Below are 26,758 nucleotides of genomic sequence, written 5' to 3' on the forward strand. Positions count from 1 at the left end.
TCCTATACAAGAGGAGCTTTATCTGCGTGTGCATGCAGAAAGGCAGGGCGTTATCTTTGTGGGGTACCCTCCGGTTCAACGTTTCCAAGAAAACCCGAGGGGGAAATGCGTAGAACAGGTAATGCCTTAGAAAAATACACAGAACGGTTCATTCGAGGGCTGCAGAATGGGCTCTCTATAAACACAACTTCCCTCTAGAGACAAGAACCCACCAGCAGAGGAGGTGTGTGCGTGTGTGTGCGTGTGTGCGTGTGTGTGTGTGTGTGTGTGTGAGCCAGGACTCAATTGCAAGCACATTTATGAGCTTCCACAAGTGGAATCGTTTGAAAGGACAATACTTTGCCTTTTTACTTATTCTCATTCAGTCAGGCAAGGCAAAGGTACGGTAAGGTCAGCACTCAGCAGTTAGTGGGGGCATTACAGAACTTCACGCCCTTAAAATCTGTCTTTCAACGGCATGTAAACTTAATCTAATATGATGATACTGTGCATAGTATAGTGAATGTTCAGCTGTCAGAGGGTCTGCATTAGAACCCATTTGCAGCCACATGGTGGTTGTAGTTTGCAGCTGGTTCAAGTTCAGGGACCATTAGCAATATTGTTTAGGCATGCATGGGGTTGCTATTTAATACGTTTGAATTAATAGAGAGATACGCATTTGGATCTAGGGAGTGCATTCAGAGCGCCCGGTGGCTTTAGTGCTTCCTTTACCAATGTTTGACAGGTTAAAAACAAAAGGTTAGAGGAATTGGAGTATGCACACACAAAAAAATGTCTTAGTTATAACAAAACTTTCAAGGTGAATGGGTGCACAGAGCACCCGGCGGCTTCACTGTTTCCTTTACCAATGTTTGACATGTTAAAAAGGTTAGAGAAATTACAGTATGTAAACACCGAAATTTGTTGAAACAACTTTTAAGGTGAATGCGTATTTAATATTAATACATCTATTCAGTTTGTGCACACACAACATAAATGTAAACACCCTCCAGTCATACAAGATCCAACAGCTTCAAGTGGCTCTAAGTTCAGGTCTAAGTGCCGCTGATTTTGCCAAGAAAAACTATCAAGTGACTCTTGCAAAGGCGGGGAACAGGGCACAGTACTGTTTATGCCTGTATAATACACAATAACCCAAGTAGCCAAGATCTCCTGGATTAATTCATTCAGGCAGTAAATTACCTCAAACAATATCCTGAACTGGGACAGAACAGGACCATGGTCTGGAATGTCTAGCCAACATATTAGTGACAGTGTTTTGGAAACTCTGGTGCTGAGACCTAAAATATATCTTTGGCATTTGGCCTTGAAGACATGTACTGCAACAGGGTTTCTCTCTATTTTGTGACATTTCCCCTGTTACTGTTTGCAACGCAGTGTCTGCCAGTTCACCACCAAGCACATAAAAGAGAGAGAACTGTAAAAGGCTATTACAATGGCAACAATTAATTACATTTCAAATAAAGCTAAACCTACTTTGCTGGTTATACGCTCTAATTTAACCCTTTAAGACCTGAAGCCGATTCAACAAATGTCTTCTAAATCCCTACAGTATTCTGAAAAATGTTTCTATATCAGTGGTTCTCAAACTTTTTCATGTCAAGGACCCTCAAAATGACATGTATTTAACCGCAGACCCCCATCTCAAAATGTTCTCTCTCTCTCTCTCTCTCTCTTTTTAGGTACTTTTACTTTACTGGAGTATTTCCAATTTTCAATACTTTTACTCCACTACATCTCAGAGGCAAATATTATACTTTTACTCCACTACAATTATTTGAAAACTGTAGCTGCTAGTTATGGGACATTGTGCATAATGAGTACTTTAATATATTTTGATGTGAATACTTTTGTACCTTTACTGAAGTCAAATTTGAATGTAAAAAATGTGAGTACTTTTACCAACACTGTCTCTCTCTACAAGCGATCAAAGAACTATGCATGTGAGATTTGAGGCTGTTTCACTCATTTTTGCAGAATTTCTCACAAGTATCCAAATGTGTAAAAATGCTTTGAAATTAGCAGATCTACAAGCTTGTAGATCAGCTATTTTCAAATAGCCTAAGTAATAAGTATACATAGGGCTGAAGTGGATAATGCATGTTTTGTAATAATAATCAAAATCAACAAAGTAACTAGTCACTTAAGTTGTCAAATAATTGTAGTGGAGGAAAAAGTACAATATTTGCCTCTGAGATGTAGTGGAGTAGAAGTAAAAGTATTGAACATTGGAAATAGTTAAGTAAAAAATCCTCTTAAGTGAACTCAAGCACAATGCACAGTACTTGAGTAAATGTACTTACAGTAGTTACTTCACACCACTGGCTCACATAGTATATAGAGGTCCTACTCTCAGTGTCCAGCACATAGTCACAGCCTGGGGGTTCTGGTAGATTTACCCCCCCCCCCAGGTCAGCCCGTGTGGACGGTGTCTGTCTTCTCTTCACCTTACTAACTGGAAACGTTCCATTGACTCTCAGTCACAACACCGCCCAGCTGGGACTGGACTGGCCAAGACCGAAGAGACATGTGCAACTTTATCTAGATTCTAGGCTCACACAGGGAAGAGGATGCATTTCTGTCGGTGACAGTCACAGTCACACCGAGCATAAATGGCAGTTTATTAGTAAAATAGCATATTAACATGCTCCAAAAAGTTATATCTAACTGAAGCCTAGCAAGCTAGGTGTGTACACAGTGGTGGGAAAAGTAGTCTTTACTTAAGTAAAAGTACCAATACTGCAATATAAAAAATACTCTGTTACAAGTAAAAGTCCAAAATTCAAAGTTTTACTTGAGTAAAAGTACAAAAGTATTGGCATCAAAATGTACTTAAAGTACCAAAAGTAAAAGTACTAAATATTTGAAAATAGCCTAAGTATAAAATAGGGCTTAAGTGGTTAATGTATGTTTCATTAAATCATAATTTATATCTGAAAAGTAACTAGTAACTAAAGTTTTCAAGTAAATGTAGTGGAGTAAAAGTACAATATTTGCCTCTGAGATGTAGTGGAGTAGAAGTAAAAGTACTGGAATTACTACAAAATTGTATAAGTACAGCACTTAAGTAAATGTACTTAGTTACTTTCCACCACTGAAGAAGATGCATTTCTGTCGGTGACAGTCACAGTCACACCAAGCATAAATGGCAGTTTATTAGTAAAATAGCATATTAACAGGCTCTAAAAGCTTATATCTAACTGAAGCCTAGCACGCTAGGTGTGTGTAGTGTGTACACACATACATACCAATAACCTCCTGTAGCTCATAGTCATCTTTGTTGATGGACCAGGTTTGGGAGCTCAGGTCCTCCGACATGACTGCAGATTGTGTTCAGCAGCCCGAGCCAGCTATCTTGTCTGTTGAGACGGTGTTGTTTTGAATCCAAGAGACTGGGTGTTAAAAAAAGAATAATTCAAAGTAAATCCCCCAAAACAAACAGGACCAATACAAGGGCTGACAGTTCTTCTTCCCCCTTCTTTCTTTGCTGAATCCTGCAGCACTCCTCTCTCCTGTCATTCCCAAAGTTTGACACTAGCCCAACAGCCCCGCCCACCACATTTCCTACTGAGCAGAAACGTGGTCTCGCGCGGCGGCCATTTTGAGTGTACTGCACCTATGGTACTGCACCGTCGTCATTCATGAGGATATTTCACTACTTTAAATACCCGTTTATATATCGGATGTGAGGAGATACACATGATATAAAGGAGATTGTAAAACGTGTAGTTAATTTTATTTTAGTGTTTTATTGCTCTTAATTCTTATCTTTTGCTTATCTGAGTTTTCCTTATAAAGTTGTTCTCTTTTTTCCCCTCCTCTCACCTGGCCCAGTGGCCCCCATACACATGTAAGGGTCTTTGAGTACTTAGAAAAGCGCTACATAAATTCCAGATATTATTATTAATAATAATTATTATTAATAATAATATATTAGTGTGTGGGTGATATGATCCAAGTCCTCCGCATAATATCAATTAAAGTTTGATTTATACTGTTCAGATCATGGATTAATTATTTAGAAATTCCTCCCCACATAAGCATCATTGCAAGGCCAAAGAAAATGTTTGGTGTTAAACAAACATACTCACACATAGGCCATATATCAATCTATATGGTCTGCCACACTTCCAATGGCTGTTTGTGGGTGCCAGGCGATAGGCGTGTGGCTGGGGGGACGTTCTGTCGTGTAATTGGACAGTATCGTGTTCTTCCCTTTATTATTGGATGTTCAATTGTCAATTGTGAACTGAACCCCTCCCTGGTTCCCTTTTTTGTCAAGAGTCCGCTAGCGACAGCTCTGGTGGTACATTGTAAATGCTTGCGGAGTTCCGCCCTTGCTCAAGTATGACACATGCTGGAGAAAAAGTGTACACACATTGTCCTGCACCTATGGGTGCTTGGAATGACATGCTGCAGCACTAGGATACCTTTGGCACCTTTGGACATACATACAACATAATTTGCACATACGTGGACCAATGGAAATAAGCCCCTGGCTTTTTTTGTGTCTATCCTTTTGATAATGGTGTGAGACCGTGTGACAATGTATGTAATTGTACATGCTTTATTAAAAACAATAAAGATCTCAAAGTCAAAGACTGTTTTCTTGTCATCATAAATCATCACACAACTCCATAAGACTTTAGTACAGTCCGTGAACAAGTCAAAGCTATTACTCATATGTTGTATTGATTCCAATACATACTGAGGTTCAATTGAAAATACATACCGAGGTTCAATTGAAGGCCTGTTGATAGTGTACATAGGCCTATTCATTGATATTCTGTTGATAGTCTCTAAAGTAGGCCTATCCATGATTCAATAACGTATTCATTCCATTGTTAAGACTGACTGTACATTTGATAATGTATGCTGATACATACATACAGATACGTAGTATACATATATTTTTAATTAATCCATCTACTCTTAACCGTTGCCTACCTCTCCTGTGCTCCATCCCCACAGTGCTGTTGCTGACACCTGCATTTTCCCCTGTGATCTATAAAGGTGTATCTTATCTTAAAACAGAAAAGTAAAAGAAATGCTGCCTATGTGAAATGTGTTGCAAAATGCAACTGAATAATTTAGTTATGTAAATGATCACATTCTATTAATTAATAGTGTGCGGCTTTCTAGCATACAGCTCCAATGCTAAAAAGGGCAGTGCACACACATTTAAATGCAATAATTACATTTTACTTGAAGACCATTTATTGACGTAACATTTTCATATAAATGTATGCAAAATTAAAGATATAAAACATCACTATAAAACATCACAAAGAGAGATTGCTTGTTAACTAACAGCATACTGCAACACTGTAGTGCAACACAGGTATACAGGAAGTTTCACAATAAGTTCACACACATATATATACCAATATCTACAAGCCTCAATCTCATCAGGAGGATGCCTGACAAGAGGAAGTGGCTGGTGCAGTACAGGAAAAGCTACAGTAGTTGTCACAGAACATTTGCCTGCTAGCTACTGTGTACAAAGTTGAATCCTCTCTACCAACATACTCGTTATGGAAAGGATTTGCAATTTGTATTGCTCTCAAAACGTCCTCATATTCACTCGCAGCATCTTTGGGTGCATAATAAGCAGGTTGAACGTGATACTTTCACACATATTGTACAAACACCACCACCACCACCACTAAGCATTGACTTCTGTATTTCACTCCAAATGCCAAGTTTGTGGAGGCGACCTCTACTAATCTGTGCATTAAGAAGAACAAAGCAGGGCATCAAGTAGTCTCCCTTGTACTGTATCCACAAGTTTCCTAGGACGTTGTGGGCATCACTTCATGTCGATTTGATCCAATGAAATCCAATGAAATCCAATGAAATCCAATGAAATCGACGTTGTGGGCAAGTGATGCCCACAACGCCCTAGGAAACTTGTGGAAAGGTGTCATTTAAACACAAATTTAGCAATTATAAAGTATGTCATCTTAATTTTTCTCTTTAAACATCTCAACATATTTTTGCGTATTCCACATTTACATTTGGTCAAATCAAATGACCCTTACAAAAAAACAGTACTGGCAAAACTACAGGTGTAAGGTTAGAATTTTACACCATGTGGGATGCTGTTTATTTTACGTTTTTGTGTAAAACATTTTTTATCAAAGGCCAAAGAGTTTGCTATATCGTACCACAATAGGAGAACTTATTTAAAATGTTCATGTGTGAAGCGGTCCCTCTGGATAAAATTGTTGCCACCATGGCTGAAAAGCTGATCGACAGGTGCACTCGAGGGGAAGTCATAAGGCAGTCCAGAATCTTACTTGTCCCATATAGATACTTCATCAGCAAGACCACATTTGACATTAGAGCAGGGGTCTTCAACGCTTTTCAGACCAAGGACCCCTTAGCTGAGAGAGAGAGGAAGCAGGGACCACCCACTACATGTTGTATAAAATGATGTTGAGAAGTTTAAACTTTTCCATAGATAGCTTCATAGACTTGTTTGACAGCACTATCATCAGTGTATGTTGGATTCATGTTAATGTGTATTTTCAGACATTTAACCACTTAAACCCTCAATACTTAGTAAACTTGACCTTTCACTCTGTACTTGGTCTGCCCTTTTTTCCCTCTACACCAAACCTCTTTGCTGAAAATAGCTGATCTACAAGCTCACAACTTAACGCCTCACAGTGTGAGGCATTGTGAGCTTGTAGATCGACTATTTTTGACTGAAGTTCTCCTCAGAATAGGGATGCTGGGGTTCAAGTGGTAAATGTAAAAAAAAAAGAATCCTATCACATAAAGATTTGGCGGCCCCCCCTGTAGTAACACTGAGGACCACCTAGGGGTCCTGGAACCCCTGTTGAAGACCCCTGCATTAGAGTTTCCAGGTCCATACGTGAAGAAAGCCTCTTCTGAGAATTCATACTGCTGTCGTCGAACTCAGCATCATCACGGGTTCCCTTTGACACCAACACCACACGCATTTCCTCTTTGAGCTTCCGACAGCCACCACAAACGGAACTGTTGCAAAGTCGCTGTTGCGATTTATGCATCCTAGACAGAGGGGAGTGGCTACTGAAGGGGGGGGGGGGACACTGAGATGTGGGTTTGGACACAGCAGGGGTCTGGGACTGAGTCTGGATCAGAGCAAGGGGACCCAGACTGTCCTGCTCTCTGGGGTGGGGGTTGAACATTGGCACATTTTAAAGATGTAATCGACATTATGATCAAGCATCCTTGACAATGTAATTCAAATTGTAGCTTCCATGGTAATGAAACTATCATCTCATTACATATTCTTCTAAATGTAATCTGGGCTGATTATTTATTTGTCATAATGTCACCATAATCTGCTGACATTATGTTATGTTGGCCCAGTGTATATTGCCATTGGCCCAAATAATTATTTTATTACGCTAATAATAAGCTTTGGGGAGCACCTATGGCAAAAAAAAGAAGGATTTGAACCGGGGTCAGCTGCAAGAAGGACTCTATAGCCTTATTTATATGGTATGCTCTCCGATGTGCCCCAGGAGTCTGTCCATTTGACTATGTTGTACGACGAGGCCCTCACAAGGCACCAAAATGACTCTTTCAAAGCGATTTTGAACAAAAACAGAAAAAACGTCATGGTATGGCACCACAGTTGCCATAGCCTGCCTGCTATACCATTAAAAGACTCCCCTGCTCCCTGGTCCATGATCACTGCAGCGAGAGAGCTCGGGTCAATCGACTCCAAAACCAGGCCTCTGAGCAAGGTCGTGTTTTGTCGAGGACAGTAAGGAAACGCATGATGCTGGGGAATGGCTTCTTCATAGACTTGTAAACCACGGGGATGAGCCGCTTCGTTCGAGCTCCTGTAATGGTGATTGGAGGAAAGATGTACAATATTACATTATTATAAATACATTCTGGGGGGGGGGGGTCATATTTAGTTATTTCAGCTTGTGTGTGTGTGTGTGTGTGTGTGTGTGTGTGTGTGTGTGTGTGTGTGTGTGTGTGTGTGTGTGTGTGTGTGTGTGTGTGTGTGTGTGTGTCTGTGTCTGTGTCTGTGTGTGTGTGTGTGTGTGTGTGTGTGTGTGTGTGTGTGTGTGTGTGTGTGTGTGTGTGTGTGTCTGGCCTTACCAGGACAGAGACTGAGGGCAAACTTGGTCTGAAAGTCACAGGCGTCACTGGCCAGGTACTCATCAGAAATGACAGCCACCATTCTCTTACACCTGGACATTAGACCAGACATTATGAATGAAACGTGCACAGCTACAAAAGTGTGCTCTATGGAGCACACACAGTTCTCCGCCAGCCGTTACTATTAACACAAGCCCCTAAATGAACTGTTAATTCTCTCTCTCTCTCTCTCTGAGTGTGTTTCTTGGCCTACTGGAAGCATGCAAAGATTGTTGCTGTTCAGATCAGCTGTTTGAGAGATTAGCTCGGGAATCTCTCACACACACACACACACGCACGCACGCACGCACGCACGCACGCACGCACGCACACGCACACGCACACCCTGCCTTTGGCTGGCGGAGATATAACCCTGTTTGATTAAATACAGAATATACACAACAGATTCATAACACAGAATATGTAGCCTACCTCTTCTCAATGAGTTCACTTGTTATTGTCCACACACAGGAACCCGGGAGGACATCTCTGTCAAACACACACAGCTTCAGCTTGCTCTCTGTCTGTTCCAGCTGCTGAATCATCTCAAGGACAAAACTGAGGTCACTCTGGCAGTAACAGATGAAGGCATCAAAGAACTCTGGTGTACCTGTATGGAACAAAAAGTAGACATCAAATACATGGTTTAGGAAACATCATATTTGCCAGGAGACAAGGGGAGTAGATTCACTTTTATTCCCGTGGGTTATTTTCATGATGGCCGAGTGGTTTGTGACCACGTGGGCTCTGATGCCTGACAGCGAGTTCTGAGTTTGATTCCCGAGCCCAGAGGACCTTTGCTGCATGTCACTCCCCGGCTCTCTCTCCCTGTTTCCTGTCAATCTTCACTGAGGACAATCAATAAAGGCAGAATAAGCCCCCAAAATATGTATTAAGTTAACCAAAAGGAGCCCCCAGATTAACCTTTTAGAATTTATTAAAATATTGAATGTATCTTTAATTTGTACCCTACCATATTGTATTAGTGGCTTACTCATTCGAAGAAGCAGCTATGACCACAAGGAAAACATATTTTATTGCTGCAACACCTCAAAAATATCACACTTACAAACCACATCTAACTCCTTGACGCTTCTTACTGTACATTCCCCATCAGTAGTAAATGCACATAAAATGATTACATGAAAAACATAACATATATTCCCATAACGCAATAATTACACAATAAAATTACAATAAAGCAACTTAATATGTCATTGAGCCTGGGGCCTATTGGGAAATCTCCCCACCCACTAATAAATCTAGTCATTTGGGGTGATGTTTTGTACGTATTGTGCCGCTGCCTGGTGGCAGCAACAGGAATCAACAGGAAGTTGACATTTTTATTTTAAAAAAAAAACAGTACTGGGTTTGGTGATGTTCTATATTGTCTGAAAATCAACTTTGTTTGCGTTCGTTTTTGTGCTAAAAGAGTGACTTTGAGAGTAGTTTTACCGTACAATGTAAGTCAATGAGGAGCATATTTTGAATTATCAATTTCTAATCAATGGAGCAATTATTTTTTATTTCTTGACATAAAAAATAACATAACATATATTCCCATAACGCAATAATTACACAATAAAATTACAATAAAGCAACTTAATATGTCATTGAGCCTGGGGCCTATTGGGAAATCTCCCCACCCACTAATAAATCTAGTCATTTGGGGTGATGTTTTGTACGTATTGTGCCGCTGCCTGGTGCATGGAGAAGGGATACATTACAAAAAGTCTTTGAATGTACCACTATTTGAACTGGAACTGTGTTCTTTTCTTTATCCTTGTAAATGCCTCAGTTACATAGCCATAGTTGAAGTCACCAGTCTCAGTTCTCTCTCAAAAAAGCTAAAGCAAATTTGAGAGACACGTCTCACTCTTTGAAGAGCACAGGTAGGCTATAGCTTAATTTGTTTAAGACGAGTGAAAGTGTGCCTGTGCACTGCTTAGTGTAGTGAGTAGATCTGATATAAGCCTAATAAATTGGAATGACAAAAATGATTGGATTCATATACATATGTGACTATTAAAAATAATATAGCCTAGCCTAAATTAAAAACAAAACAAATTTCATTAGAATAACTTGACTTGGGTTCACACATATCCAGCCCACCCTAGGCAAATTACACCACTGCCAGGAGAGGTCCAATCATTATGCCCACTTGGCATCTTATTTGGGGTGGCAGCAATAAATCAGGATGTACCGCTGCAGGCAAACTACTGTACATTATGTCAAAGTATAACTTGTTGTGGGCGCTTGGGTGACGCAGTGGTAAAGTCCCTGCTCACCACCACGGAGGTTGTCCAGTGCAATGTTACTCCAAGGAAGACACTGTTGCTCAAAAGTCAGTAATATGTATCTCTTAAAAACACAATCAAGATGATCCATGCTCTCCAGGATGCTTATTTCTATTTTTCCAACAAAACACAAAATACGTTTGTGTATCTAGACACTATTACAAATCCATCCACATGGTCATATATGAATTGGAAGATGAAAACACAGGACAGTATATCTGCGAATGTATGCAAATCTTTGAATACATATATCTTTTGAAGCGAACATTTTTTACTTAAATCTTCAGGAGGTCACTGGCACAAAATACTTGAGATGGGGGGTCCGCAGCCAAATATCATTTTGGGGGTACTTGACATGAATAAGTTTGAGAACCTCTGGTTTAAGCATTGTGAGTTATTAAGAACAGAGCATAATGTGCAGCTTGCATGTGTGTGTATACTGACCCTCTTCGTCTCGCGTGGTGAACACAGTTTCTGGAGTGCGGGGCTCACAGCTGTCTACCTCAGGAACTTGAACGGGTGGTTCCACCTTCTTTTCAAGATGCCTCCTGATGTCTTCATCTGATAATGTCCAAGCGCATGTCCAGCCACACACAAACAAACAAATACACAAAAACAGAAATATTTATAATAAGTGTAATCGTCTGAACAAAATAAAAACGTCAAGCTTAAAGGGTAGGGTAAGTGAAATGTTTTGGTTAAAGCACTATATTCTGATAGTAGTCATTTTTTGTTTGTTCAGTAACAGCAGGGGTCTCCCTGTCTCTCCAGCTCTTTAATAAACATAACATATATTTTCAGGTAGGTGACAACATTTCAGCCAATCAGGAGAGAGTACCCATTTATCAGTTTATTTTTTTTATAGTGTTTCAGTACCAATTTTGTCTGCTCATTTCTTTGTGTCATCACTTCCAATCCCACTTGTTTAATCTAATATCCTGTTTGAGGTCTCTATCCTGATTGGATCAAATTTATATCCTGACCTGAAAATGCATTTTCTGTTTAATAAAGAGCTGGAGAGACAGGGAGACTTCTAGCTGTTTGCTGAACAAATACTCTATAGCAGGGGTAGGCAACTTTACACACGGGTGCCGCCAGGCATGCAATGCTCATTTGGTATATCTCATTTGGTATGTTCTTGCACTCTATTTCAATGACGTGACGCGCACGTCGCTTAAAGGGTAAGACCACTTTGGTAGAGGTTTGGGTTGTGTAGTTACCTTGCCATGATGTAACTCCAAAGGTGGACAAGAAATCAAAAATAATTGCTCCATTAGTCCATTGATTAGAAATTGATAATTCTAAATATGCTCCTCATTGACTTACATTGTACGGTAAAACAGCTCTCAAAGTCACTCTTTTAGCACATACATGATAACATGAACCCAAACAGACCTGATTCAGACAATATGCATCACCAAACCCAGTACTGTTTGTTTTTTTAATAAAAATGTCAACTTCCTGTTGATTTTACTATTTGAAGATCCGGTTCCGGATCCGCCGATCCAGTCCGGGTTTTCTAGTTATTAAAAATGGCAAAATCAACAGGAAGTTGACATTTTTATTTAAAAAAAAAAAACAGTACTGGGTTTGGTGATGTTCTATATTGTCTGAAAATCAACTTTGTTTGCGTTCGTTTTTGTGCTAAAAGAGTGACTTTGAGAGTAGTTTTACCGTACAATGTAAGTCAATGAGGAGCATATTTTGAATTATCAATTTCTAATCAATGGAGCAATTATTTTTTATTTCTTGCCCACCTTTGGAGTTACATCATGGCGAGGTAACTACACAACCCGTCCCAAACCTCTACCAAAGTGGTCTTGCCCTTTAAGCCAGGTAGGTACCTCACCTTATAACCCCAGGTACAGGTAGGCACTTACATGTGGCTAAACTGGCCCCTGTAAAAGTCAAAGCCTAGCCCCCCCTCGAACGTTTACTGTACATATTTTTATTTTCTTACTGTTTATATGTTTTGCATAGTAGTTTGTATGTGACTGCATGTTTCAAAGCTGCGGTTACAAAGTCAGGATGGCCGAGCGGTCTAAGGCGCTGCGTTCAGGTCGCAGTCTCCCCTGGAGGCGTGGGTTCGAATCCCACTTCTGACAGTCATTTTCAATTTTAATTGAGTATGAAGGACCTCAACGGAAACAAGTAAATGGCTTTCTTGTTTTATTGTTTTATTCCTATTAGCTGACCTTGTATTGAACTGTATTTCATGTGCTTTTTTGCGAACCGCTAATAAAGTATTCAATAAATCAATCAAACACGTTCTAGGGCTAACACTCACCTATCATGGGACGCAGGTCCTCCACCACGTCCATTCTCTCCGCCTGCTCCAGGATGGACAGTAGCTTCCCAACGGTGGCGCAGGGACCCCTCCTGGCCTGCCAGTCTTCTAACATCTCCATGGTGGGGTTCTTGGCCGCCTCGTAGTTCTTGATCTCCAGATAGGAGAAGCCCATGAGCTCGGCCACGGCCATCCAGTCCGCCGCCACCGTGGTCCTGGGGTTCAGAAACAGTCCGAACTTCTTCCTCACGCTCATGTTCAGGGCGGTCATTGGAACGGTGTCGTACACCGTGGACTCACCGCAACAAGCCATTATTATTATTATTCCACTTCTTTAGGAGTTTTATGCTGGCTTTTTTTACGCTACGAAAACATTGTGCTCCCTAAAACCTGACAGAATTGTGTTTATGTAGAATGTTTCCGGGGACAGAGAATGAGGAAATAATGAATAACTGCGGCGATAACTGCGTCACACCGGGGGAGGAGTTGAACATAGAGTACTTTACATGTTGTTTTACGACATTTCCAGGTAGTATTGAGCCATATCATGGGATTGATTGATTACGTACCGTAATCAATCAATCAATATACAATATATAATTTGCCTTAACGATTTATACTAGAACTATAATATTATTACAGAAATAGTGATTGTCGGAGCCTTGGCAATAGGATAGTAGGCTACCTTTAGCGGTTCTTTACCTGTGGGTCGGGACCCCCAGGGGTGTCCCCACATGATTTGGTCACCAGACATGTCAACCCAAGACAGCTCGACCCGGTCCCCGGGACCGGTCGACCCGCTTTCGACCCGCTTGGACCCGACAACTCGACCCAAATTCGACCCAGAGAGAGAGAGAGAGAGAGAGAGAGAGAGAGAGAGAGAGAGAGAGAGAGAGAGACATAATAATAATAATATGTACATTGATTTACCAAACAATTATTATTTGTCTGTCAGGGTGAAGCAAGCCCAAAGGCTTTCAAGCAAGCACAGCCATTGAGATAGACACCTCCTTACCTCAAGCCCTATTGTCTTCTTGATGTGATAAGGCTTTCAAGCACAGCCATTAGACACCTCCTTACCTCAGCTCTAAATCCTTACAGTGTGTCTATTATCAATTGGTTCAGCCTGGCGATCCTCAATCTGTGTTGTCTGACAATTATTCTTGCACTCACTTTATTCTCCCCTTTTCAGGTAAAGTGCAAAGTTGCCATGTTATAATAAGTTTCTATGAATGCTTTAGCTTCAAGACTGTATTGGTGTGGGGCTGTGTTGGTGTTTTTGTTGCACTCGTTACAAAGCTAATGGAGGCTATGGAAGCTAAAGGGAGCCACCCAGAGGACGTTTACAGAACATCATAAAGTGACGTTCAGTCTACACATTAGCAGCAGCTCAGTCAGTGTTGTCGTATATGAGATGCAAATATTATAATTGGGATTTCATTTATATTGCATATTTCATCTTACTTACATTTTGTTTACAAGGTGAATATGTATGCTACACAGCATATGACCGTGTCCTTGTTTAAGGAAGGATCTAAAGGATCTGGTATTTCTATTATTGGCATATCTTTTTAATGTTAATAATGAGAGCTATACATTTAAGGAAGGATAGGCTATCATAAATGTTTAGCTTCAGCCTATTTCCTTTTGATCACCTCAAACACTGATGGATGTAAGACTTGTATACATGCTTAATGTCCCTTTAAAGTTAAAACTGTATATAGAATGCAGATATATGCAGAGAAACACAGAGACACAGGCCATCAACAACATCAATCACATTCCTAAGGCTATCAGCCATCATCATCAGCACCATCATCCATCCATCCCCATAGCAGAGTAAGACCTCTCCTAGGGGTTTTGTGAATAATCACATGAAGTATAAAAGTCTGATATATAAGAAAAGTTATAGTTATAATGGTAATGCCTTTATTGATTGTATGCTGTGCTTTGAATACACTATACTATTTGTACACAGCAAAAAGTGGGGTGTTGTTAAATGTTTTACTCTTTATACCAGAGTTAAACACTAAAGGGATTAGACAAATAACACTTTAAAACAGTTTAAAACATTTATTTTGACAATAATATCCCAGTCCAGTCAGTTTTTCTGTCATTCACTCCAACATTATGAATGAAGGTATAACATACAAACTTTCATCTGAAACACTGTATGAGCTCTGAACATCAAATGGTGTATACATTTTAAGTTCAGACAGTTTAATTATAAAAATATACTACTATTTTTGACCTTTTTTTCAATCATTGAAATTGTTTTGATAGTATGACTGAAATAGTGCACAAAGACTCAGCCTTTTTGTAATATACATTTTATTTCACATTTTTTTGTATATACTACTATTTTTGACCTTTTTTTCAATCATTGAAATTGTTTCACACTGCCCTGTTTTGTCAAATAAAATAACAGTTACTTTAATTCATTTCACCTCTTGTGTTGTGTTTAATGATGGCAACTAGTGTAGATCTGCTACTTTCAAATGATTTTAGAGGAGAGGAGGACAAAACAGACACAATAAGGAATACATTATTATTTCATTTAGAAAAGAAGGTTTACAAAAACACTTCTTAAAAAAAAGTATGCAACTGGGGGAGCATGCTTACAATATTTACACTTAAATATACTCAGGACCTCCCTCACCGTCACCTTGTACCTTGTACCTTGTACTCTACTACCCTCTAGGGGTTACACAGAGCTACTACTTCAGACAACCAGACCCGGTCGATTTGGGTCCAGCTGTCTCAAATTCGCGGCTGGTCGAGTTGTCTTGGGTTGACATGTCTGGTGACCCATGATTTTGGGGGGGTCCCCATATGACAGTGAAGTGAAGTGAAGACATTTTAGGACTTTTTAAGACCTAAAAAAAAAGGAGACCATCACTGCATCAAAAGTAATCGACAAACTATATCCTACTATAAAACTGGTCAAACATTGGCCAACTTATCAAATAATAATATAAGAGGCAAAAAAATAAAAAATAGCCAATCTGCAAGCTCACAACGCCTTATTGCAACTACAGCTTGTAGATCTGCTATTTTTACAATTATTTATATGTGGAAGTCGCACTAAATAATGCCTCACCTCAATCCAATTGCTTGTCAGGGCGGGGGTCCCCAGTTCAGATATTCTTATTTTGGGGGGGTGACAGCCCAATTTGAGTATGTTTATTTGGCTTACTTATTATTTTTACTCCACAAAGGTAGGGTAAGTGATTTGTTTAAAAAAAAAAAGGTTAAAGCACTATATTATGATATAATGTTTGTTCAGTAACACTAACAGGAGTCCCTGTCTCTCCCATAGAGTTATAATATATCGTCTCTCCAGCTCTTTGATATTATTTTGGACATTTTCAGGTATAGGTGACAACATTTCTGCCAATCAGGAGAGAGTAGGCCTATCCATTTATCAGCTTCAGTGTTCCAGTTCCCGTTTTGTCTGCTAATTTCTTTGTGTCATAACTTCCACTTGTTTAATCTCTTGTTTAATCTGTATCCTGATTGCGTTCTCTATCCTGATTGGATAAAATTGGTATCCTGACCTGAAAATGCATTTTCTGTTTAATTAAGAGCTGGAGTGACATGGAGACTGACTGTTACTGAACACTCTATAGCAATGAGTACTATCAGAATATAGTGCTATTTAACACTTATTTAACACTTACCCTACCTTTAATTTTCTTTAAAAATGTATTTGAATTGGATTTATTTATTTTTTCATTTTGGAAATTGTGCAAACCACTTCAAAACGCACTTTGAAGGGTGCACCCTCTGAATTTGAATTTGAAGTCTATTTGGCTATGTACTGTAGCCTGTTCTTGACACAGCTGCTATAAATGTGGTTCAGTGGTTGGCTAGATACATGCTAATAACAATGCACCTGGTTCATGAGTGATTAGAAATTGGTTCTAAAGTGTAAACTGGGAAATGGGCACAACTAGTTCTTCCCAAAATAGTTCTCCCCTCAAAGTAGCCTATTTTTCATACACTGGCATTCTAAAACAATAGGAAATGAAAATAGTGCCCAAGTTATTAAAGCTGCTGTCAATTTCTAGGTGGTAACAACAATTTTAGTGAAATAGAAAGTTATGGGAGGGAAAATTGGAAGACTATAAAATTGAAGCTGATACATTATCTGTGTGGAGTTGTCTCTTCTGATTAGATAAAATTGATATCCTACCCTGAAAATCTTTCTGTTTACTTAAGAGATGGACAGATTTTTTTGTTTGTTGACAAATATCACTTACACAACCTTTAGGCAAATGGTCACCAAATCTACAATTTTGTTCATTTTAACACTTAGGGTACCTTACAGAAACCAAAGGGAAAAAGTCTTGACTGATATAGGGGTGTAGTATATATATACACATCTAATATCAGATAATTACTTATATGATCACATACATAGGTCTACTTTTACTCAAGTGTGACTTTCAGGTACTTTTTCCATTATTGGTGAGTAGTGCTGCATGGTCACAGTTTCTGCCAAGTCTCTGCTCTCTATACTGTCTCTGGTTTCTGTTCTCATTTCCTATGATTGCGCTCACTAAAAGTATACCTTACCCCATATACACTTATCCTAAAATATAGCTTTTGGTGCCAACCTTCTACATGGGATGCATTACATAATTCATATTTTTAAAGGGCATTACATTTTTCAGTTTGGATACAGTTTGGCAGTGGCACAATATCCCCTGAAAAACAAATCACTGCTCTGCAGAAATCTAATCTACTTACATTTTTTGTGATCACATTATCGTTGGCCATTGACAAAATCCTTTGCATGAATCTGGAGATAAACGTTGTTTATCTCCAGATTCATCTGGTCATTATTAAAAAATGATATATATATATTTATATAAGTAATAGACATAAACACATCTGCACATAAAACATATGTAAAACACAAACTGATTGTAATTCCCATGGGGAATGGTGCAGGGACTGCACCTTCAGAAGCTGGTGAAGTTGTCAAGTACATCAGACTAATATAAAGTGTTTCCCTTCCGAACCAATGCTCTATAAACAGTTAATTTAAATGAAATTATTCAGGCATGAACACAATTTGTAAGAACACGCATCTCCCCAAAAGCTAGTTCAGAAAACCACCGCCACTGGGTTTAACTGTACCATCTGTGATGGACAAATTAAACTTGGCTACACATTTTGCATTAATTAAGTCTCCAGCTTCTTTTCTCTCTGCCTTTATTCCACAGTGAAGAGAGACAGTCATAGGAAACAGGGAGAGAGGGTTGAGGAGTGACACGCAGCCAAGGTCCGCCGGGTTAAGTAATCAAACCAACGACTCGCTGTCAGGCATCAGAGGTTATGTGGTATGCACAGTGGTGGAACAAGTACTCACAAAAGTCCGGTAATCAAAATGTACTTGAGTAAAAGTATAAAAGTATTGGCATCAAAATATACTTAAAAGTACCAAAAGTAAAACATACTCATTGTGCAGAATGTCCCGTTTCACAAGTGTACATACATGTCTAAAACTAAAATGTAAAAGTAAAAGTACAGTACTTGAGTACATGTACTTAGTTACTTTCCACCACTCGTCTATCGGCCAACTGCATCTATGTTGGAGTCTTGGCCGTGTGAGGTATACTTCACAAGTTTTTACCTTTGAAGATACAGATATCTATGCCTCTGTCCCGTTGTTTGGGAATGTATAAGAGGGGACTCTGTTCTCTGTACTCAGGTGAAGTGGTCCTGCTCCACTCACTGTGATGATTCACCAAGGGAGGGAAAAGTGGAACTATATGGTATATCATATTTTTATGATTTTGTTCACATCCCTTTTCATTCACTGGTTTCTCGAAAACGTGCATACTCTCGTGCCATAACAATAGGAGTGGGGTAGGTTTCATCGAGAGACACTCTTACGGTTAACATGGGAGTTTGTGGAACAAGAGGAGCAAAGCTGTCCCCACCCTAGGGACTTTTAAAACCATGCTAAAGACCCACCTTGTCACTGTAGAGGACTCCTAGGTTCACTTGTAGTTTTTGTGGGTTGTGTGTGTGTGTGACGTGTGTGTGACGTGTGTGTGTGTGTGTGTGTGTGTGTGTGTGTGTGTGTGTGTGTGTGTGTGTGTGTGTGTGTGTGTGTGTGTGTGTGTGTGTGTGTGTGTGTGTGTGTGTGTGTGTGTGTGTGTGTGTTTAGTTTCTACTCCCTCCTGTTGTGACTGACTGACAGTGTGACTGACTTCTTGTTGTCCTAGGCTAGTCTTTGTCTTGTCCTATTTTTTTCTCTTTCTTTTCTCTTTCTGCGGACTGCGCCCCGGCCAGTGCCAGTGTAATAACTGGTTGGGGGGCGCACTACAAATCCTGAACCTATGAACAATGCAGCACCAACCTCATCTTGGCCAGGGGAGGTATTAGGCTGGCAGGACTGCTCTATTATGTCCACCCCCCTCCCCCATTGGCTACTCTGTTACACTAATTTCATCGTCAAGTTCAGGTCATCATGATCATGTCAATAATCACTAATTTCATCGTCAGGTTATCATGTCAATGACTCAGTTATAAAGTATTACTCAGAGTGATAGTACATTCTGCATTGCAGCACCGATTATGTCATCCAAATCTCAGAAATGGAGGTGTGCCAGCCAGGCCAAACTACTTTTAATAGGCGTATTCAACCATTCATGCACATATATATTTACATTATTGTCATAGTCCAGATCCTGTTTGACCATGTTGAACTTCCTGTTCTCTCTGTGATCATTTCCTACTGTATACCAGCAGGGCTGTACAGCCAGTTTCCACAAATACTACAGACCACATCAGTCAACCTTAGGAAGAGAAAACAAGAGAAAAGATGTCAAACTGCGTTTCTTCTGTTCATCATCATATAATCATAACATTCTAAATGAACTTGGTCAGCGTATGTATTATACAGTTAAGACTTTTCTTTTTTGTAAATAATAATAATTGTAAATGTTTGATCTATGTTTGATAGTGATGGTTTTATTTGTATTATTATCATCTCACAGACTGAGCCTTAAGTACCATATATCCTTTCTAAACATAATGTCAGTGAAAACATAATTTAGAAGTGAATGCTTACCAGAAGGTATTCAAACGTCTGATCAAATTCAAGACCAAAGGTCTTTCGTGAGGAAGCTAGCTTCATTTTGGCGCCCTCTATTGGACGTAGCCTGTAATGCCAACTCTCACAAGTTGACATTTATGAAGGGCACTCCTGTGCCCTTCATAACCTTTCCATCCATCACTTCTTCACTTATTTTTGGTATGTCACTAGGTGTATTCCATAGTGTATGTTGCACTCACAGACTCAGTATTCCAGAAGTCTGTTTTGAAGCTGAGTGCTGCTCAATCACAAGCTGTCAGTATAAGACACAACATTAAACCCCAAATACATCAGAATAAATATCAATAGTGAGTGAAAATAACCAAATAAATCAATACATGCACAGCAATTTGGCTTTGTGAGATTGTTGCAGAGACATAATGATGCCTTATAAGGAGTCAGCATGAAGTACATACTACAAACCATAAGGCAGGCCTGGCAGGGGTTCTCAAAATGGGGTCCAGGGACCCTCAGGGTTCCTTGAGAGGGTTCCCAAAGGACCCTCACAGGTCTGTTACTCTGAGAGTGTACAAATGGACCCTTGCCATAAGGTAAACAGGAACTCATGTACAGTGAGTAATCGCTTTGTGTATTTTTACCTGTACGGTCCAGATCTTCTGCAGGGATATGGGGCCTTCCTCCAGCCCAGCGGGGGTGGGGGGGGGGGGGGGGGGGGGGGATCTCCGCTGGTCAAGTGTTGGCAGAACAAGCCTCACCCTGCCCTGGGTCTGCACTGCCTTCCTGAACTGGGTGGTGCACCACATCAGCAGGCAGCCTACCACACCAGGAAGGGAAGATACAAGATGTGGTCCAAGTACAATCTGTGTCACTAAACACTTTCTTACTTTAAAAAAAAGTCTCTGTTTCCCCCGTTCACATGCTTGTGGGTAAAACAGCAAATGCTGCACTTGCATGAAACGGATATGAAGCCCTGCCTTCTGTCACGTCACCTGGACATGTGTTGGAATGGGAGATGGTCTCGGTGGTACAGCGTTGAGCCCCAGCAAGTGTGAACTTTGACCCTCATCTGGGCACAGACATCCTTCACTCCTTTCCTTTCTCAACTGCCCACTCCTCAGCTACCTACAGTACTGTACCTATACCACACACACTAATACTGGAAATGACCATTTCCAAAACCTGATATTTTTGGGTCAGTGTTTCTTCTTATTCACGCCGCGTTATCAGCTTGTGGGTGAAATAGGACTGACCTCTCCATACAGTATGTCTCTCTGTGTCTCTGTATGTATGTCTGTCTGTCTCTCTCTTTCTTTCTTATTGAGTGGGTGAATTAGCAGACTCTCTGCCCCTCCTGTTATCAATACTTGTTGTACCCATTATACCCGTCTGTCTCTCTGTGTCTGTCTGCTTGTGTTCCTTTTATGCCCATATGGTCGGATCAACATAAGGAATATAGGATATAGAATATACCTTTTGGGGAACCGCACTGATCTGAGCAACTTCCCACTGGGCACCGCACTGCCATGGTTCCTCTGTGACACACACACCGAGTTGAAGTCGATCGGTTCTGGAGAAAGAACAGATACACATACTCACTGCACACACAGAGGTTTAGCACATTTATACAGTAGATGCCCCTCCAGTCAATATTTATTTGTTTCATAAATGAATGCCCTACATGGTCGTACTAGAGCGCCACGCAGAAATAGCAAAAATAACTGATCTACAAGCGTTGTGAGCCTCATATCAAAAGGCTGGAATGGTACAGTACAGTACTTTAACTTGTCTGGTTCAGTCCCAGCACTGACTGAATCCAGCTGCTAGATCAGATCAACAAGCACCCTCTTCTGGCTTATCACAGCTCACCACACACACACACACACACACACACACACACACACACACACACACACACACACACACACACACACACACACACACACACACACACACACACACACACACACACACACACACACACACACACACACACACACACACACACACACACACACACACACACATGTATTGCTTGTATTAAGTCCCTAGTTAACAGCAAGGTGCATCCTGGGTAAGGGGTAATGCACTTCCCCCTCAGTGTCAGGACTGAATAGTGGGAACGATGAGTGAGCCCGGCAGCTAAGTGAACGTAAACATGACCCGTAGAAGCCCAGGTGTGTCCTGGTTCTGTGTTATTACAACTGAAACATGAAATCCTCGAGAGCCGAGGAGAGCCAACGTCATTGAGCTCACATGTCACAATAACATGAACACAGCATTCAGAAAAAGATTATAATTCTGAGGGACCTGAAGCCGATTCTACAAATGTCTTCTAAATCCCAACAGTTTTCTGAAAAACCTATGTTTCTATATCAGTGGTGCTCAAACTTATTCATGTGGACCCTCAAAATTATATGTATTTGGCAGCGGACCCCCCATCTCAAAATATGTTATTCCAGGGACCCACCAAAAGCAAAGATTTGAGTTAAAAATGTTCGCTTTAAATGAATATAAGTATATTAATTTGCACACATTTTCTCGATTTTTCAAAAAAATAGCAGATCTACAAGCTCGTAGCGCGGCACTCGGTGCCGCGCTATGAGCTTGTATATCTGCTATTTTTCAATAGCCAAAGTGTAAAATAATGCTTTTTAGCTCAAATCTAAAAATGACACAGATGCGTCCCAGGTCTTAATGGGTTAAAGGTGAAGTACATTTTTTGGGTTGAAACAAAAAACAAAAAACCAAACATATATCAAATAATTGCGATTGCCGATTACAGTATGTAATCATTGTGACAATTTTAGATACACATGCCAACTTTGAAGTCGACGGTTATGTGGGGGGAAAGTCAGACAGACACACACACAGAGATTCCGTGCAAACGCAGCCAGGTTAAAATACATTTTCCACTTTATAACAGTGTGGCCGTTGGGCCTATACAGTATGTGTATAAAACAAGACCATCAATATACAGATGAATATAGGCATAGACCCTTCTTTTATTAAGTTAAATGTACAAAAGTTCAATTATTTCATACATTTAACATTTCAAGGCTTTGTCATTAAGGCAAAATATTATTTTCTGCCCCAATCAAAAACCACATTTACCTTCTCATGTAACCGCCTTTAAGCGCTCAGAGATGATCAAATTCCTGTCTATATAACAGTACAATCTACTGTATACATAGGGTTTTTCCATCAAATAGATTTGTATATAATGTAAAGAAAATCCATACAAAAGTGCAGTACAATATGTATTTACAGTACAATCATTATGTTTTTGTTTAGTTTTTTTTTCAATATAGAAAATAACCTCAGCGAAGCCTGTGTGCTTTCTACTGAATAGCTGTTCATTCACCCTGGTGAAAAATGCTTTCCACATAATGGCGTGAACATTTTGTTTGTTTGTTTACAAAGCAGAATAAGGCACTGATCAGGGTAAAAAAAAAAGATGTGATCATTCCTTTGCTAAGTGCCACTGTATTATACCTGGCCATTTTGCCTAAGCTAGCTACCTATGTCCACTTCTCAAATAAAGTATTTGGCTCTGCCTTTACAACGTGCGCCTCGGCTGACATACAATATATTGCATTGTATTCTTGACTTTAAACCTCACACGACTCAGTAAGGTGTTCTATAGAACAAGGGTTCCCAAACTTTTCAAGCTGTGACCCCCCCAAAATAATAATAATTTAACAGGGGACCCCCCCACCCTGACAAGCACTTGGAATTGTAGGCATTACATTTAGTTTGACAGATACATATTGTGAAAATGTCCACAATGTTTGCCTCTTTCTTAAGCGATATTTCTCAATTTGGCCATATTTGGTGTTAAAAATGTCTTAAAAGTCCTTAAATTGTAACTTTAGAAATGTGCAGATACCCTGTATACACTTATACTGTATGTTGGTTTGTTTACTGTTGAGTGAGAAAACAATGTGGGAACCACTGCTGTAGAAAGCAAAGCCAAAACAAGGCAATGGGGTGAATGGATGCATGTTGAAGTTGAACCTATAAAAAAAAAACACCGTCTCGACGAGACACTGCTTTCTATGAGACACTGCTCTCTGGATGCAATCTCTCAGCATACTCTTTCATAGGCATTACATTTCAATGTTAATACAACTGATTTGGTCTACTGTGCACAAAAGCTGCCATGACACCGATATGGCCATTGGGCTCTTGAGTGACAACAACAACAACGACAAAATCTTAAGTTTTAATACTGTCAATTAAATCAACCTACAACTGCTGATTTACACCATGTGTCTCTTTTTTAACTTATTCCATTTCTCTTTGGCCACTTCTGTATGGAACAGGGCTCACTACAAAGGAAGCTTGACCCATTCAATTCCGGGAACGCATCTCTGTCTTTGGCTATTCAAAAATAGCGATATGAGCTTGTAGATCTGCTATTTTTGAAAAATCGTGAAAATGTGTGCAAAATCTTTGAATATATCTATTTGTAAAGCGTCTTCTAAATCCTAACTATAATATTGTTGCTATATCAGTGGTGCTCAAAACGTTTTCATGCCAAGGACCCCCAAAATGATATGTATTCGGCCGCGGACCCCCATCTCAAAGATTTGAGTTAAAAATGTTGTTTAAAAAAATATGTGTATTCAAAGATTTGCACAAATGTTCGCGATTTTTCAAAAATAGCGTATCTACAAGCTCATAGCACTAGGCACTCTGTGCCACGCTTTGAGCTTGTATATCTGCTATTTTTGAATAGCCAAAGAAATCTAATATGACACGAGATGCGTTCCCAGATTGAATGAGTTGGTGGTTCTACAACTCTAAGTCCTGGAGTGGAGACCCAGAGGAATACTGCTGGCTTTCATTCTAGCCAGCTCATCAGGGACACTGGGCGAATGTAATTAACTACTTGAGTTAATATGGGTCCCCAGGACCAGAGTTGAGAACGACTGGACTAAAGCCTAATTTACTGTATACTTCATCATACGACAATGGTGTATCGATGAAGTATATAAACTAGGCTTCACTCCCAGCAGTAGTGTTGTTGGTATTGCCTAGACATCAACCTCACCAACTATAATGCAAACATTTTGGTATTCTCAACATTTTGAACAAAAAACGACACAAATAAAACAAAAAAAGTGTCAAATATAAAAATATCAATTTACTCATTTGATTATCCTGCCTGTTGGAAATGCTTCAATGCATGATATCAAAAGTGCAATGGCTGACAATGTACTCCTTCCAAACTGGGCTGTGAGTGCTATGAGTCTAGGCAGGGCGACGTCAAACCCTGTAGTAAAAAAAAAAGGACATTCTCACTTACAAACTCTTATTGTAAGGCGTTGACAAAAATACATTTACATATTTCAGGTCATGGTGGACTGGAAATCCCCCTCTGGTAAAAGGTGACTTTGTACACGTTATTGTCTTTGTCCGTCATAAAAAACTATTTTATGATCAGAATTTTTCAACTCATAGCTAACTTATAGGATTATGAATGACTTTACAGTACATGTAACATCACGTGATCAAATTTGGTCGAAGACAATCACGAGTGAATCACAATCACATAGTGCCAGGCTAAAATCCTACACGTTTATTGGCAGTTGCTTGAGCGTAGTATAGTTAACACATCGGGTGCCAAACACGGTAAAAAACGTGTGTTCAGAGTGTAGCGCTTAGGTGCCGAACACGGTAAAAAACGTGTTATCAGTCTTTTTTTTCTTTTTTTCCACAAGGGGGGGGGGGGGGGGGGTAGCGCAGCTCTGGAATCACCCGCGGTGACTCTGAGAAGGAAGGGACAGATGGATCACCGTGCCAAAAAACATGGCTCCCCGTCCGCTCCCGTTCTATCTCCTAGATAAAAACCTCCGTATCTCCTTAACTTTTTACAGTGGGGAAAACGAGTCATTTTCGATGGCCGATTACTCCGTAATGGCGACTTGTGTGAGAGATGTTATTCTTCCAGGCGTTAGCCAGGACCATCGATCGTCGTACACGCATCCATTGTTTGCGTGTGGGTACTCGCAGTGGAGTCCATAGCCATAAACAGCACAGCGTTACAAACGGTGAGATCTCTGGCACTCAAAGTAATCTGTTTTAATAAAACGCTGGCACCCGATGTGTTAAGACCCACTAATAAGTTCTTGAAAGCGGTTCATTTGTCAACACAGAGACGTCGTTGCGTTCTCTGAGTACTTAGGGTGACTTTTCCTACACGGGCGAAGAGGCCTACCTTACAGTCCTATCAGCCAGCCGGATTGCTAGGTGTGCTCTCTCGCCCACCATGCCCCCCCTCCCCCCTCCCCTCCCCTCCCCTCCCCCTCCCTGGGGGAATAAACGGTGATGCCTTGGAGAACAAGGACAGGCCGGAGAAACAGTCCACCCCGGCCTCCATTTTATGAGTGACCACGTCTAAGCCAGTTGGGAAGGAAAAGGGAAGGACAGGAGGGAGGCAGGGGGCTTCGGTCCTTGGGCAAGGCAGAAACTGGTGATTGTCAAGGGGGACGCGAAGTCAAGAGTGGTGCGGGGCTCGCTCGCTCGAGCCTTGAGTGACGGGGGTCCCTGGGGGGGGGGGCGGGGGGGGGGGCCAGAGAGAAGGGGAGGCAGGAGGCGCTATGGAGACCGCGGAGGCCTCGACTGCCTCGATGGCAGGGCGGGGATCCTTAAAAAAAAGGTTCAGAAGCCACCCTGGACAAAAGGGTGGCTGAGCAGCACTTCGGCGGTCGGCCTCCACTTCTCCTCCACGAACACCTGCCGCAGGAAGTCCCTGCCCGCCTCGGACACCCCGTCGGGAAGTATGGGCTTCGTGGGCTGCGTCGCGATCTTAAAGATGGCCGCCATCGCCTCGTATTCGGCCCACGGAGGTTTCTGGGTGAGCATTTCCACCACGGTGCAGGCAACACTCCTGGCAAAGACATGACAAGGCATAAATAAAAACATATTCTGGTTGTACTGACAACGAAACGT

At 40.7% G+C, this 26,758-nt stretch overlaps 4 protein-coding genes across 10 annotated transcripts in view; all 4 read right to left on the bottom strand.

Moving 5' to 3' along the window:
- Positions 1-3,506, bottom strand: part of oxsr1b (oxidative stress responsive kinase 1b) — an 85,620-nt gene extending 82,114 nt beyond the window's left edge. For all 4 annotated transcript variants that reach the window (XM_084048060.1, XM_084048059.1, XM_084048058.1 and 1 more), the window contains exon 1: positions 3,249-3,506. In XM_084048060.1, coding sequence (XP_083904186.1) covers positions 3,249-3,318 — 70 coding nt within the window. In that variant the 5' untranslated portion in view covers positions 3,319-3,506. The remainder of the gene's footprint in view (positions 1-3,248) is intronic.
- A 1,047-nt stretch (positions 3,507-4,553) lies between these two features.
- myd88 (MYD88 innate immune signal transduction adaptor) lies at positions 4,554-13,186 on the bottom strand. Of its 4 annotated transcripts, XR_014600062.1 has the most exons (7): positions 12,733-13,186; positions 10,890-11,006; positions 8,581-8,758; positions 8,110-8,201; positions 5,691-7,841; positions 5,571-5,627; positions 4,554-5,513 (listed from the first exon to the last, which is right to left on the bottom strand). XR_014600062.1 is itself a non-coding variant. In XM_084048061.1 (5 exons), exons 1-5 carry the CDS (start codon positions 13,043-13,045, stop codon positions 7,687-7,689), a joined length of 855 nt encoding a protein of 284 aa, XP_083904187.1. In that variant the 5' UTR covers positions 13,046-13,186; the 3' UTR covers positions 4,554-7,686. The 4 variants fall into 4 exon arrangements, 1 of the variants encoding a protein (XP_083904187.1); XR_014600063.1 differs by having other exon boundaries at positions 4,554-5,627; XR_014600064.1 differs by having other exon boundaries at positions 5,571-7,841.
- A 5,430-nt stretch (positions 13,187-18,616) lies between these two features.
- cry-dash (cryptochrome DASH) lies at positions 18,617-24,651 on the bottom strand (the record flags this gene model as incomplete). The annotated part of the gene is given in 7 exon segments (XM_084048761.1): positions 18,617-18,631; positions 19,416-19,523; positions 20,443-20,595; positions 20,597-20,618; positions 20,794-20,898; positions 21,275-21,371; positions 24,627-24,651. Coding segments are annotated over 7 exon segments (525 nt in total).
- Positions 22,777-26,758, bottom strand: part of map3k22 (mitogen-activated protein kinase kinase kinase 22) — a 77,137-nt gene continuing 73,155 nt past the window's right edge. The window contains exon 18 of the mRNA XM_084048056.1: positions 22,777-26,696. Within this exon, the coding sequence (XP_083904182.1) occupies positions 26,468-26,696 (229 nt within the window). The 3' untranslated portion in view covers positions 22,777-26,467. The remainder of the gene's footprint in view (positions 26,697-26,758) is intronic.

The sequence above is a fragment of the Gymnoscopelus microlampas genome (assembly GCF_963454915.1).
Source record: "Gymnoscopelus microlampas genome assembly, chromosome: 22".
In the NCBI taxonomy this organism is placed as follows: Eukaryota; Metazoa; Chordata; class Actinopteri; order Myctophiformes; family Myctophidae; genus Gymnoscopelus; species Gymnoscopelus microlampas.